This window comes from Sparus aurata, chromosome 5 (assembly GCF_900880675.1).
Source record: "Sparus aurata chromosome 5, fSpaAur1.1, whole genome shotgun sequence".
Lineage (NCBI taxonomy): Eukaryota > Metazoa > Chordata > Actinopteri > Spariformes > Sparidae > Sparus > Sparus aurata.
In genome coordinates, this window is record NC_044191.1 from 25,024,897 (window position 1) to 25,039,669 (window position 14,773).

The 14,773-nt window shown below is 42.2% G+C and overlaps 1 protein-coding gene across 4 annotated transcripts; it reads right to left on the reverse strand.

Annotated features, from left to right (window-relative positions):
* Positions 1-563: 563 nt before the first annotated feature.
* Positions 564-14,773, reverse strand: plat (plasminogen activator, tissue). 4 transcript variants are annotated; one of them, XM_030418219.1, is made up of 15 exons: positions 14,635-14,773; positions 9,112-9,205; positions 8,515-8,557; positions 8,072-8,206; positions 6,655-6,765; positions 5,131-5,305; positions 4,291-4,382; positions 4,029-4,203; positions 3,851-3,936; positions 3,703-3,762; positions 3,391-3,595; positions 3,166-3,302; positions 2,680-2,820; positions 2,377-2,525; positions 564-1,879 (listed from the first exon to the last, which is right to left on the reverse strand). In XM_030418219.1, the coding sequence occupies exons 2-15, from the start codon at positions 9,172-9,174 to the stop codon at positions 1,712-1,714; spliced, it is 1,740 nt and encodes a 579-aa protein (XP_030274079.1). In that variant the 5' UTR covers positions 9,175-9,205; positions 14,635-14,773; the 3' UTR covers positions 564-1,711. The 4 variants fall into 4 exon arrangements, with proteins under 4 accessions (XP_030274079.1, XP_030274077.1, XP_030274078.1 ...); XM_030418217.1 differs by having other exon boundaries at positions 8,434-8,557; XM_030418218.1 differs by lacking the exon at positions 14,635-14,773 and adding an exon at positions 11,041-11,303 and having other exon boundaries at positions 8,434-8,557.

Below are 14,773 nucleotides of genomic sequence, written 5' to 3' on the forward strand. Positions count from 1 at the left end.
GCTACAAAAGGCTATTTGATACAGATGCAGAAGTACCTCTAAAGACTCCAAATCACACTTTAATATGTAAAATTGGTAGAGTGACCCTTTAACACTGGATCATTAGACAACATACTATATATTCAAATGGGAATTTGAGTTGGTGAGGTTAAAGGAGCTTTAAAGGAACCTCAACTGGTTCAGTACAACCTGGATTATTTTAAAGAGAGTGTAAACTGTAATCTAAATCTAAATGCTGTAAATTCTTTTAACATTTCCTCACAGTTTTATGATCGAATGCAGTTTCCTGGTCTTATTTTACATGGAATGAAACAAAAATGTTATAACGATAAAAACAACATTAACTCGACTGATATGAAGAAAGTTTGTCACAGGTTTTCCAGCTCAGAGTTTAAACTAGTCACGATTGAGGAATGTGCTTGACCAAACTTAATTTCAATCAGCGGCTGACAAACTCAGCCTTTTTTAAACTCAGTGATCCCTCAGCTGCTGGATTTAATGAATTTGTCAGTGGTTTATTAAAGAGGCCACAACAAGGTCGAAAGCATGAAGCATACAAATAATTATTCCAAAGAGTATTTATTGACAAAGGAGTATGCTGCTAGATGTGGTTACAATGACGGTGACAATAAATTATTTAACTACACACACAGCCACAGTACAAAACAATATAAAATACACATAAATATTAATTTAGTACAAAACATCTAAAACATCGAGTCACAGAACGTGAGTTAGTTAACGAGACGAGCTTTGCAGTCAAAAAGCAGTTTAGTGGACAGAAGCCCTCTCAGTCATTTTTCAATATAAAATCAATATTCAGACAATTTATATGTTATATACACGCTGGGCTCAACCCAGGTGTCTGCTGGAGAAGTGCTCTGGAGGTTTTTGGCCTTCCTCTATTGTGAAGCTTAAGAAACAGGACACAGGTTTGTTAAAGGGAGTGAGTATCTCAGAGTTCCCTGCTGTCAGGGAGTGAAAACTGCCAAAACTAGCAGGATCTGAACCAGCAGACAGGTTTTGTGTTTTAGATGAAGGTCTGGAACCCCTCAATCCCCAAAAGTGAGCAAATACAGAACATGTTGTATTAAAACTTGTTTAGGTCAACACAACATCACATCTAGAAGATGATTCTGCAACAAAATCTTGGCACATGAAAATGCCAGCATTCATATGTGACTTCCTGTAACTGTGCAAAGTAAATGCTTATGTTGAGTGCTACTGACCTGAAGTCCGCCACTGAGACTTCTTCAATTAAAGAGCTAAAGCCAGAATAGACAGAGCAGAGGAACATACTGAACCTCCAGTTTGTTTGGATGCAAAATTGAGAAAAGGCTTTGAAAAAAAATAGGTTGTGGAAAAAACAAAAAATGTATAATCAAGCTCAACATGGCCCAAGAGGAGGAAAAGGTGCTGGTTCTGTGTTTTTGTCCATAAAAAAAGGTTCACATTCAGCACAGTAAGGAAAAGAAAACTCGAGCTACGTCGAGAATGAAAACTCATGATTGAGTTTCTCTTATGTGCGAGTCTGTACGAGTGGTCCCGCTGGTTTAAAACCTCCATCGGTTTAGATCAACAGATGAACAGAATCGTCAGAGTTCTGTGGATCTTTCTATCTTCTCACCGATACGCAAATCTGTGTTCGCTGTTTCACCCACTGTGTCTGTGGGGATGGTCGTCTGACAACATCTTCCTTGCAGTCTCTGCTTTAGACTGGGCTCGCCTTAATTTTGCCATCGATCCAGTCGATGTAATGGGGGACACGGGTGTAGACCCCAGGCTTGTCCTTCTGACCGCACCCATCGCCCCAGCTGATCACGCCCATCAGAGTCATCTGGTCCTTGTTTTTGCAGACAAGCGGACCACCAGAGTCTCCCTGTTGGTGGAGTGAAAAGATTAGATTGAGTGTTGTTATCAGCAAGTGTCAATCTCTGTTTTTAAGAGAATTCTAAGGACTGAAGACACATTTGTAGTCTGTTGTCAGGCGGAATTTGGTGGCTCATGTCTATGAGTGAGTACAATTTGAAGTAGATCCAAATAAAAATCCAGATTTCAATAACACTGAAATATTGGATCTACTTCAAATTGTAAAAATAAAACATATTGTGTTTTATTTTTTAGTGAATTGGACTTGATTGAATAAACAGGGACTGTTGGGTCTTGGCGGAGGTATGCACTCTACTCAGTGTCATTCTAGTCCTTGAATGTTCTTTCTGAACAGCACTTTGGTCATCTTAAAGAGACAGTTCACCCCAAAGGCTTGTGCTTGTGACAGCACAGGATGTGAAGATTATAGGCGTTCTCTTGGACTGTCCCTCTAAGCTCTGTTCAAACGTTAAAACTTGACTTGACTTGAAAATCACTTGTTCTCACCTTGCAGGCATCGTCCAGTCCTCGGGTGTCACCTGCACACAGCATGTTTGAGGTAACTGGGCGTCCTGACAGCACATCTGGGATGCAGCGCTCTCTGGGCCACAGGCGAACATAACCTCTCTTAACACGCTCGGAGTACTCTGCAGAAACTGTGAAGAGAGTGTTTAAATTAGTACTTTGACGCTCACACTGCCCTCTGCTGGTCAGTGAAGTTAGTGTCACCAACTTGTGAGATGCATAAAATGCAACAGCAGCCATGCAAAATAAGGAGATGCCAGGAATTGAGGAGGGATTTGGGCTTACATTCAGAGTTTTTTCCGTAGCCTGAGATCTCACACTCGGTCCAGTCGGGCAGCACCAGCCCACGTTCAGGCAGACACGCAGGAAAAACCTCCGGAGAGTTTATGGCACAGATGCCAATGTCCGTCTTTAGCTTCAAAAGGGCTGCAAGTGGAAAGTGACCAGAGGAAAGTCAGGGTAATGCACTGTGAATATGTGGGATGGAGGCTGAGGGACGATTAAAAGTTTTAACAAGCTTCTGCTGCCCACTAAAGGTTCCATATCTTCACCGCTGGGGGAAAACATGGCTGCCAAAGTGTCGCATTTAAATTTCATAATTCACTTTAATGAAGCATTGTGTCATCTGGGGGCAACATTTTGACATCTGTGTTTCAAAATACTGTTTTTCTTTAGTTTATAAAAAACAGGACATTATGATGTGCCTAGTTTTTAGTAACAGAGATTTATATAAAATGACAGAAATGACTGTCTCTTGAAATTCTCACTCACCGATGTCATTGTCAAATGTTTCGTTGTTAAATTTCTCATGGATCCAGTACTTCTCAACCTTGAAAATTTGCTCGCTGCTCGAATTCTGTTTGCGAAACGTTCTTCCCAAAATCACTTCCAATTTTTCGACCTTAGCGCTGAAAAAAGAAAACGGATTGTGTTTGTATGCTGCATGTTGAATGGTGTATTTTCTGAGTCTGTGTGAAGGATGCTGGTCATTCTTACTTGTCCTCGAAGCAGTGCGCCGCAGACAGGACCCAACAGGAGTCAATTAGGACGCCTCCACATCGGTGAAAGTGTTTCTTGAGACGGGACTGGTACACATTAATGACCGCCTGCCACGGCTGCTCTGTAATGTCGCTCTCTCTGCCCCCGAACATGCGGAATGCCGGCCGATTCAGGGTGTTGTCTAACCGCTGGCCACATGTTGCTGCAGGGAGGACAGGATGGTTAAACAATTGGTGACGGTTAGTCAAACGCCAAACACAGGTGAGGAAATGGAAATGGTGGTTTTCACAGAATGTGCAGACATCCTACCTCTGTTATTGGTGGTTGGAGCACGTGGGCCCAAAGTGGTGATGATGGACGGACGTCTCGCTAAAAAAAGAGACAGGAGGTGTGAGCAGTCTGATAGCACATAGACACGATCTTACTTCAATGCTCCAAACTATGATTATGAACTCACGGCATCGAGGTATGTCACACAGCTCCCAGGTCAGCTGCATGTTCTTATAGGTGTGACACCATGGGCCTTCATCACCATCCGGATTCCTGTTAGATAGGAAGGACGACAATGAAAACCTGAGTTATCCTGATCATTCTGCATGTTTGTGTTATCGTAATGTGTGTACTGGCGTGTCTACCTGCAGAAGCTGTGGCTGCCCAGCCCCTGCTCCAATGCATCAGATCTCCAAGCGTTGTAGAGTTTGCGCTTAAGAACAGGGGTGTCCCAAGGGAGACAGCGAGAGCCGCTCTTGGTGACAGATTTCGTGCCTCTGTAAGACTGACCGGAGGCCTGCGCGCATTCTTGGTTCTTATCTGTTCAAACGCAACAAAAGTGTTAAAGCATTTAAATGTTTAATTGTCAGAATTTTAACTTCCAGCTTTTATTTTTTAAAGCCGTACCTTTAGGACATTTGGGCAGGTTACAGAATTCCCAGACGATCTGAGTGCCTCTATAGATGTAACACCAAGGAGTGTTGTCATTGTCAGGGTTCCTGAGGTGGTAAAAAAAAAAAGGCAGGGACAATGAGTAAACATGTTCATGGCTCAAATAACAGATTTGATTTATATACATCCCAACAAGGTTCTTTGCATGATTACACAGATTGTGACATCATCAAATTGTTCAATTTTGCATCTTTTTTTGTTTTGTTTTTTGTCTGCTAAGTCACTAATTCACCTGTCAATCCAGACGCTAGCACCATTTTAATTCCCGCTATATTTACACACAAGTCTATTTCTACCTACTCTCTGTCAGATCGTCTTTTAGGCCTTCTTACTCATGGTGTTTGAGACTTTTTGCCTTTTTTCCTGGACCCTTGCTTGCTTTTTTACACTCCTTGGACTTAGTCAACCCGTTTCCGTTTCCTCCATGTTTGACCCAGTAAACGTTTCAACCTTCCTGTCTCGTCTGTGAGTCATGCTTTTGGCAAACCGAGCCATTACAAAGAAGGTACACTAGTTTGTTGCTGGACTCGCAGGGTATGAGGAAAATCTGCAATATGGGATCTACAATATAACTTCTTGTCACAATCAAAATATTGATGTACCCATATCATTAGCTCTTCTGCAGCTGCAACCAAATTGTGTGAGGATAGCTGCAGGCATCGGACTGGCCAAATGGTGCGAGACCATGGCCCATGTATCCAGGGCTCCATCTGTCAAATGTTTTCATGGTGAGTCTGAGCGAGTGTTTATTCCTTCACATGCTCCACCACTAAACACATTACTCTGCTCACATACCTGCAGAAGTTGTGATTGCCCAGTCCAAGACTGCTGGCGTCCACTTTCCGTGCCGTGAACCTCCTTCCTCTCAGAGACGTGGAGTTCCAGTTGATGCACTCTGCTCCTGAATTGCTGATACTCCACGTGCCGCGGTAGCCTTCGCCTTGCCCGACAACGCATTGCTCATTGGTGTCTGTTGGACAAACAGATATTGTGTCACTCAAGTATATATGAGACTGATATCACTCTAATAACTGAACAAATTCACTCATTCTGACAAAATAAAGCATGTTTATTGGATTTGGAAAAACTTAGGCCATTCCAAAATAATTGGATAAATTCTGAAAACATTGTTATTTCTTATATGAGACATTAAACATTTATATAGTATTTTTCCAATTAGTGGTTTCTAAGAATGGCCAAACATGAACTATAATGATTGTAAATACAATCAGATTTATTGAGTCTGGCCGTTGTAAGTCATAGATAGAATTACTTTAATGATCCCAGACTCATTACTCTCTCGCTGAAATCGCTTGGCTGTGACCACTGAGGGTTTGCATAATTATCCCACTGAGCGGGCGGGTGTCCCGAAAGACTCGAAAAAGGCAGCCGCAGAAACAAAAACATTCATACTCCAGAACGTCTTTCCATGGTTTATGATCCTCTTTTCTTCTGTCCAAACCACAGACCCATGACACCTCCTGTTTGAGTCACACGGTCAGACTGTGACTTTATCTAGAGTCATTAGCTGACAAAACCAGAGTTATTGTTGCTATAAACTGGCAACAGACTGCTTCAATGTATCATTATGAAGGGAATGTTGATTGCACAATATAATGGCTATGGAATAATGAAATCATCTGCGTTTACACTGGTTCCCAATAAACGCTTTCAGTGTACGATTTCATCTGCCACCGGGCATGTGGTCACCCAGGAAAAGGAAAATTCACTGGTGATCAATTTCTATTAGAGACTGAAATAGCTGAGGGGGGAAATTGTCTGTTGCCACTTTCAGGTAAATGCTAAGGTAAAGTCCTATCCTATCTCAGGGATCAGACTAAATGAGATGTTGATAATTCGAGAAAAAAGATGGCAGGTTAATGGAAAATTGTCATACACTGGATTAAATTCACAGTATGTAATTTCTGCTACTAAGGGTCTCAATCAAAACAAGAGATGTAGTTTGAAGATGTTGTGAAATAGTGTGGGAGGAGTTGTTTCCCGTTGCTAAACAGCCACCATTGTCGATTAAATCTATCTGAGCTGACTCAGGTTCACAGACAAGTAAAGTTCTCAAGTTGTATGTTATGTTTATCCGTGTGCACAACTTCCTTCCCCTCTCTCTGACATCTTATCTGGTGTTTACCCAGAAGTTATAGCGACAGGGGACCAAATGAAAGGCACCGTTATGATGTTCTTTCTAGGTTCAATCATAATTGGAAACAACACAACAAAATTCAAACTAAATGTCTGGTTTTTAGACATTTTGGCGTGGAAAAGGTCCATGTTATATTTTTAAAGAATTTGTTGAATACTTACTGATCTCACACTGAGACCCACTGAAGCCGGGGGGACACTGACAGATGTAGTCTGAAGTGTACACCGCCTCCTTACAGGTCCCTCCGTTATAGCACTGAGACACGTAGCAGTCTGGGAGGGGTAGACAGAGAGACGGTTAGTAAGTCATTCGTCATTCAGCTCTAATCCAGCGCACAAACAACCTGAATGTGACTGATTGGCCACGACCACTTGCATACACAGATAATCCAATCTGTGGGTTTGGCCTGATGTGTCACGTTTGACCTACAAACACTGAGTAGTATGCAGACGTCTTCCTACGTTCTAGATATATATACTTACATACTCCCTAGCTACACTTTTAAAATATCATGTTCCACCAAGGGTTTCTTTTTGGAGCAGAAACTGGTTTTAAGCCATCACCAGTCTGGTTTGTCATTTATTATTTCAACATTTCCTAAAGGCTGGCGTTCAGAATAACAGCACCCCACTCGTACCCAGTGTTATGAGCTCACGCAGACCAAAAATGTGGTTGTAATTTGTCTGAGGGAGGAGCAGTCGTGCTTCACAGGATTCGTCAATGGGGGTGAAAGTGCGCACGAGGGCTCCTCTGGCAGGGGTATTTCAAACAATCTGAGACTAAACTACGCCTGTTTCAAAAACACAGAAACCCAGCGGCTCTTCATTTGGATGCACTGAAATAACAGGGATGTTGGACACATGAGCGAGGCAAGCCAACAGAAAATAATCATCTGAGGTTGTGAGAGCAAGTTAGAGGTAAAAATGAAGTCATCGGGAAAGACAGAGAGGTCAGTAAGGGCAGGCAAGCAGACTCATGGACAAATGAACAAACAGATGATTATATTTTAAAGGAGACATGTTTTTCTTTCCTGAAAGGTTTTATATATCAGTTTTGTGAATGTTACAGATCTTTATAGTTAAAAAGGTCTAAATCAGCAACAACAGAAGCTCCTCCCTCCCACAGAAAACACTCCTCCTGAAACGCCTTGTCAGTTGTCCCGCCTTTAATTGTGTGACGTTGTGACATCGCACTACATCAACATGTTACACATTCGCATAATTTATGCCTAGTAGCTAGTTTGGCACATGATAATTAATGTAGCGCAGCTGCTCTGTTGTTTTTGGTGGTGCTGACTCTGGTGTGTGCGAGCTGACCAATCAGAGCAGACTGGGTGTTCAGGAGGGGGGTTTTAAAGAGACAGGAGCTAAAACAGAGCGATTCAGAGAGAGGGGGAATTCAGAGCTGCAGAGAGCTGAGAAAACGTATGCATTTTTCCAGCGTTAAAGCCTGTAAACCTATTCTAGAAGTAACCTAAAATAAAATCATGCAACCTGAAAATGAGCAGAATATGTCTCCTTTAAAAAAGTCATCCAGTCCACATGTGTTTGTGTGTGTATGCATCCGAGTCACACTCACTGACAACGGGCACAATGTGACAACGCTCTCGTCCTTTTGATGCACAACGGCAATACTCCACACGCTGTCCCCTCCATCGCAGCCAAGTGTCCCCAAAACTACGCACTGCTGATGTCTCACTATCCGTACAATGTGCTGAGAAAACACACACACACACACAAACATACAAACACAAATAATAAGTACACAGCCAGAAACACACAAAAAATAATTGTGACATGTAAAAGCAGTAACAAATATAAAGGTACAAAAGCAGAAAGGAACACAAACACATGAATGACAGCAGTGAATTAAAAGAATGTGAGGGTGATGATGGTGATGGTGTGAAGAGGAAAGACAAACAGAAGTGTGATGGGGCTCACAGGAGGTGTCAAAGGAAGGTGAAGACTTCTCGACATGAATTATCAACAGCGTCCGTCTAGCTGGCTGCCTGTCAGGCTCACCTCTGTAAAATCGAGTCCCTCTCTTACTGCGGAGCAACTCCACCTGCAACAGGAAAAGAGACATTAAACACAGAGCAGCGGTGCATGGGAATTGGTTGCATGGCATATGGTTTTAACCCAGGCAGACAGTGTTTTTTTTTACTTCTTCAGAATACAGGGAAAATAAACTTGCAGAGACTTGAAACTTTCTTCAAATACACTGGGAAAACCAATTGCCATTTAGCTGCTGAGAGGTTTTTAGTCTAACATCACTTGTGGTACAAAGTAGTGCTCAAATAACCCAGAGATTTGAGAAAGAACACCAGGACAACAGAGAGTGTCTAAGCTGAATTGTTTCAAAATCATAGTTTAAATAAGAAACAGATCATTTAGTCTGTTTAAAGTAATGAAGTAGCTTAATTGCAACTGACTCAGAGTTCCAAACTGCATCACCATGCGACAAAAACACAATGCAAAAAAAATTAAACACACTTTGCCAAGACGATTTTAAATGGATTAATAAAAGCCCTCGATAAGTATGTATGATTTGCAGTTAATGTCCTGAAACATGTAAAAAATCACTTGTTTGTCCCCTCCTGAAAATGAGGCAGTACTTACATTTTCCGCTAGGCAGCAGCAGAGAGCAGACAGAAGCACAAGTAGTCCAAGTGGTCTGGTCATGGTGACTCAAGTGGTCTTTTACTCAAGTGGTCTGAAAGAAGAGTATAAATAGATATTAAAAATACTGACAGAAGACTTAACAGGTTAAAGCAGTTTAATATGGAGGAATGAAGCTGCCAAAAATAAATAAATGTAGGCATTAATGCATTTATAAAATGGGCTATTTATTTACTTTCCCATTTAATTTTTCCCTCTTTTTTCATCAATCTAGTCATAAAATCTATTTCTTTATTTCTGTATTCATTTCTGTGTTGTTTATTCCTGTTAGATGGACAAATGTTAGGCACTGATACCTGAAGGAGCCGAGTGTGGAAAAACGCAGACGCTAAATCAGCCACTGAACATTATGAATCATTTTTAGCAATTGTTTTTGCTCAAAATGTTAAAATACTAATTTGGAGTCAAAGTATTAAATGAATATCAATTGAAATTGTCAAATAAGTCGAGAATAATCAAACACAAGGCACTTCTTTACATATTGTATCCCTGTTTATATGTCCCCAAACACTAATATTAACTACTAATACTGATAAAACCTTCAGCGAACAGAAGAAATTCACTTCTGTTCCTAAAAAGTAAGAGGTACAGCACAGTGAGGTAATTGAGTGACTTATGTGTAAATCTTTTGGCAAGGGTCTGAACCAACAATTGCAGGACAATGATGGACACTGGTCGCTGACTACTGTTTCTCTGTTCAGCTTCCTTCCTCCATCCCTACGCCTGCTACTGAGGGACATGACTACAGAGGAAAGGGTGGGTGAGGAGGAGTTCTTGTGGGAAGTCGGAGGTAATTTCTAGTTTCTTTAAGTTGACTCCTTGACTCAGACGGGAAGTTTTAACAGCTTGTGCGGGACGGTTTGATAGGGTAAATGAGTTCAACTAATTTGTGTTGTATAGTATGTTGTTGTTTTCCTGCTTCAGCCCATTTCTCTTTTATCACAATACATCTATAACGTCCTCACTGGGAATAAGCAGGAAGCAGATTAGCTTCAATTTATGCAAAAAATAGACACAGACTACTGCATCAAACAACACAATCTGGACAATCCCCTGGAGCGATGAAAGGCAGCACGCACAGCAGCAAGTTTCTGCACCATACTGACAGCATTCCAGCTCTAACAGAGCAAAGCAGCAGCTGTGGGAGGATGAAGTGACTCAGGACATAAAAAGGGAAAGAGAAGGAAACAGAGGGGAAACCTAGAGCAAGAAAAAAAACAACTAAAGTCACATTTCCCTTTTATACTTCCAGAAAAAAAGATGTTTAATATCAGGCTTGTTCCTCTTCTCTGTTTTCAGGGAGTGAAATCAGGCAGAAAAGAGAAGAGGTATGGAGAGGAGCGTCTGTTGTTTCTCAAGGGTGAGTAAACATGAGTCACAGAATAAAGGAGGGGTTGAGTGGAAGACGGAGGAGAGGCGATAACAAGAACGGGATGACAGAGAAGAGAAAGAAAGTTGCACACAAAGAGGGCTCAAAGAAAAAAAAAGGAGAATTTAAATTTTCTGTAAAAACAACTTCTTCTATGGACACACGCATGCAAAGAGCCAGACATAAGAGAAAAATTTGCGTACATGCAAACCCCCCTCTGCCTGCTGCTTCTCCACTGATTCACCTTCTGTGGTTGACTGGGCTAATATAAAAACAGCGCTGTGTTTTCATATATCAGTGAGGTAAAAGAACCATGCTGGTAAAACCACAGACACACACGCAGACATGCCCTGTGACACAAAGTGCTCAGGAACGTGGAGCTAATCAACACGCTGAAACACAAAGATTTACGGCTGGTTCTGCTCATTGTTCATTGTTCAGTGTAAGACTCTCCCGTCAGGACTTGACTTTTTACAAAAGACATGCATTCTCACACTCACCGTTTCGAGGACAGGTCCCTTGAAAGCTATCCTTGCCTCAAACAAATGAAAACCCCGTTGACCTGTGCTTTTTACCCCCCAGCCGAGCCTCACAGTCGGGCTGACAACAACACACTAGCTTCCTTTTTGTTTCCTTTGTGCAGCTGTCCAGCTTCGTTCACTCGCCCCGGCCCTGTCAGCTAAAAACATGTGTTTCCTGCTATAACACTGCCAATACTGGCCCCATGCACTTCGGAAACATGAGCGCATATCACAACACGCACGCACGAAAACACACATCAGTTATGAACATATGGGTATCCCACCCTTTTTTAATGTCTGCGGTGTCTGACACGCAGAGGCCCTGTTGGGGCGCCCTCAGCACTGCTCCCACAATGCAACTGGTCTGAGTTTTAGCTGTTTCTGTGGTCTCTTTTACAACATTTAATGCACATAAACAGACATAAACAAAATAAAAATCTACATGAAAAGACTAATTCACATTAAACAAAGTAAAACTGTGGTTGGTTAGACTCTCTTATAGTAGACGTATCCTCATTTTCAGGTTCCTTATTTAGGGTTACTGCTCGAATATGTTTACATGCTTTAGTGCCCTAATTGGTCAGCTCACACATGCCTGAGCCACAACAGAGCAGCTGTGCCAAATCAATTCTTGCATTCCAAACTAGCCGCTAGGTATAAATAATGGAAATGCGTAACATGGCGACGCAGTGTGATGTTTTGAACTCACAGACTTAAAGAGGGCAGGACATCGGAGTTCCCCCTAGCACCCATAGGGTTAAAGCATTTGTCTGTTATACCCAATCAGTTCGTGGTTCAGACATGTACAACCAAGTATGCAGCCTGAGGAGAGTGTGGTTCCCCTAGTAGGTCAAATATGAATGGAAGAAATGAAAACATCTCTGGAACAGCAGCAGCAGCCAGACTGTGACTCAGCAGCAGCTTTGTAAGAGCCTTTTCAAGATGCACCGCTTTTAGTCAAGCAAACACATGCAAGAGACGATAAGACAGACGCTCACACACAGTTCATGTCCACTGCTATGTGCTTCCTATTACTGTGCAGTTTCTGTATATTTAAAGGAGCTCGTCTCAAGTGCCGACCACATCTTCGCGGCGACTTTGCCGGACCATTAGCGAGGATGTGTAATGATGATGGTGCGCTGAGGTTGTAACGGTCGGAGGTGAGACATTCTTGTCTTCCCGTAACGAGGCCGAAATGTCAAAGTCTTAAAAGTCCGAGGAGGTGAGAACGGTTAAACGGCATGCAGGAAACATATTTGCATCTGAATGTGAAGTTCAAATTCTGGATCCCCGTGCACTTTTCCTCCCTCTCTTCCATGAAGATGTCAGAACTGACTGAGTCGGTTGACTGCCCACACTACCGGATGTGGCAGAGAAAACATCTTTCTAGTGATGATTGTGAGAATTTTACGGACCAATTTAGAGTATTTCTTAGAGAGCTCAACATTTGCATTGTAAACACGAGTCCCATTCTCCTGTCACAGCAGGCTGGCGGCGCCCATTTCCAATAAATCTGAATCTCACAACTGGTTTGACCTGCTGGTGTTCAATCTTCACAGTAGCTTCGGTTGAGGCGTTGTTCCTCCAGTTATGACGTTTGTATGTTTGCTGATGATGTGTTATGGCATGCGATGTCATGTCCGTAAGGTACTTAGCAGGCTTAATGCATTCTTTACTAGGGGGTTTTCAGGCAAGCTTCAATAAACCAGCTGTGATCCGAAGAACAGAGGGCTGCATTGTTGCCTTACAGCTCCCCTCTGTGCATGAGAGCCTTGAACTCCTTATCAGAACGAAACAAAGACTCAGGGTAGAAAGATCAGGTGTTGACATTAGAAATGAAACTGAGCAGAGAGTGGAGCATGGGAAAGCTATAGGGAACAGGATGAAAGGAAAGAGAGAAAGGGGGGAGGATGGTTAAAAGAGAGGAGAGGAGGAAGGAGATGAAATCAAATCCCAGAGGTCAGCAGAAAGACTGTGACTAGTCCTGAGTCATCCCTGCTTCCAGGACTGTACCGGCACAGATGGAGGAAGGGATACAGATGGAGGCATTGATCGGATTTTGAACAAGTATCACGGTCATTAGATGAAGATGCGATTCAAAAATGTAGTCAGAGAAGAAGAGCGGTGATGTGACAGAGGGGTTTTGTCCAGATTCAATTGTGAGCTGCAGCTTTTGTCTGGAGGGATTCATGATCTGGACATCGTTCCCACAGTCTGATCCAGATCTATCCTCTGTCTGACCTACTCTTAACTTACAGCTTTAAAACACAGGGCCCGCTGATCCCGTGAGTCACAAGCATCAGTGTGAGGCACACACAACACTGACCTCGCTGCCAGGAATGCAGTTAATGGATACAAACTCTACTTTCTCTCAGAGTATCAGTGCAATGGAGAGTATCAACGCTGAAGGATGCCGGGGAGAAAGATTCCCAAAGCACAAGCTCAGCCTCAAATCCAGCTCATTACCCTGATAAGAGGCTGCATGTCAGTGACCCTGTGCAAGGTTTTGGCTCAGAGCAGTACGCATGCACACTCAGAGCGGGGACGTTCTTCGATAACAAACACACACCGAGTCCAGCAGCGGAGCACAATATCATCATGTCTTAAAACAACTGTAACATTAAGATTTCTGTGTTGGCAAAAAGATTTGAAGTGACATTGAGCACACGAATGACTCACATCTGAGAGGTTTTTTAAATAAAAAGCTGATACTGTCAGAGAATTTGTGTGGTTGTACTCTGATCAGATTGAACGGGTGAATGTGGAAGTAAAGAGCTGCTGAAGTCAGAGTGAGAAACAATTGGATGCAAACTAATATCACCATAGTCACCACATTATCCATATATACTGTTTGAGTCACGTTCAATCAATTGTTGTTTACACTCAGGGTTACTATGCATGTGTAAAAGTGTACTCTACTTGGTTACGATTGCATTTCATGAGATTGTAATCATTTTCTGCCATTTACCAAAAAAAACCCCCCCCCCCAAAAAAACGAGAACGGTGTGTCAATATAACTCTATATTAATAACTAAAAGAGTTGATCTAATCAAGTTTAAAGTGGCACAAGGTTGTTTTGGAGAAGAAATTCAAGCTCATAGTTGTAACGTTTACCATTATAATGAGGTAATAATAGTAACTCATAATTATTCATTATTGATTAATTATTAACCTGCTCTCAGAGTAAAATAAGGTCCCCAGAGCACTGTTTGAAACTAGAAAGGTGGCAGGGTCCGCCAACTATAAACAAAGTAAAACAGTGTGACATGTGTTGTCAGTTTATTGTTCCCCAAAACTACATAGCACTCCTTTAAGAAGAGGTTATTGGTAAAATAATTTAAATATGCTTCACCAAATACAGAGGAGCCAATAGACTAACAGATGCGTGCATAATGTTTAAGACAGCACCAACAACTAAGTGAACTCCACATCAGATGATAATTATGTCATATTGGCAGAATGAAACACAATAGGCAGTTGTTATATTAGCAGAAAACATCCAGATGCATAGCCCGCATAGATGTGCAGGATCTGCGCTTAAAAACTAAATGCGATCGAATAAAAATCTCTTACCGAGTTTAAAATCTTCTGAATAACTTGTGAACGTCTCTGCAGCAGTTGTGTCAGCGTCCTTAGGGTTTGTCGCTCGGACTGAGCTGGTTTCTCCCTCTTCTGCTCTCCGGCTTTTATCGCTCCGGTCCTGCCGGTGAGT

What these genes read in the sequence shown, in the direction of transcription:
- plat (XM_030418217.1), bottom strand. Translation starts at nt 9,174, where the DNA reads ATGACCAGACCACTTGGACTACTTGTGCTTCTGTCTGCTCTCTGCTGC. An exon ending in TCACATTGTGCCCGTTGTCA is followed by an intron (nt 6,766 to 8,071) that starts GTGAGTGTGACT and finishes TACCCCTCCCAG; the next exon opens with ACTGCTACGTGTCTCAGTGC. An exon ending in AACATTTGACAATGACATCG is followed by an intron (nt 2,821 to 3,165) that starts GTGAGTGAGAAT and finishes TTCCACTTGCAG; the next exon opens with CCCTTTTGAAGCTAAAGACG.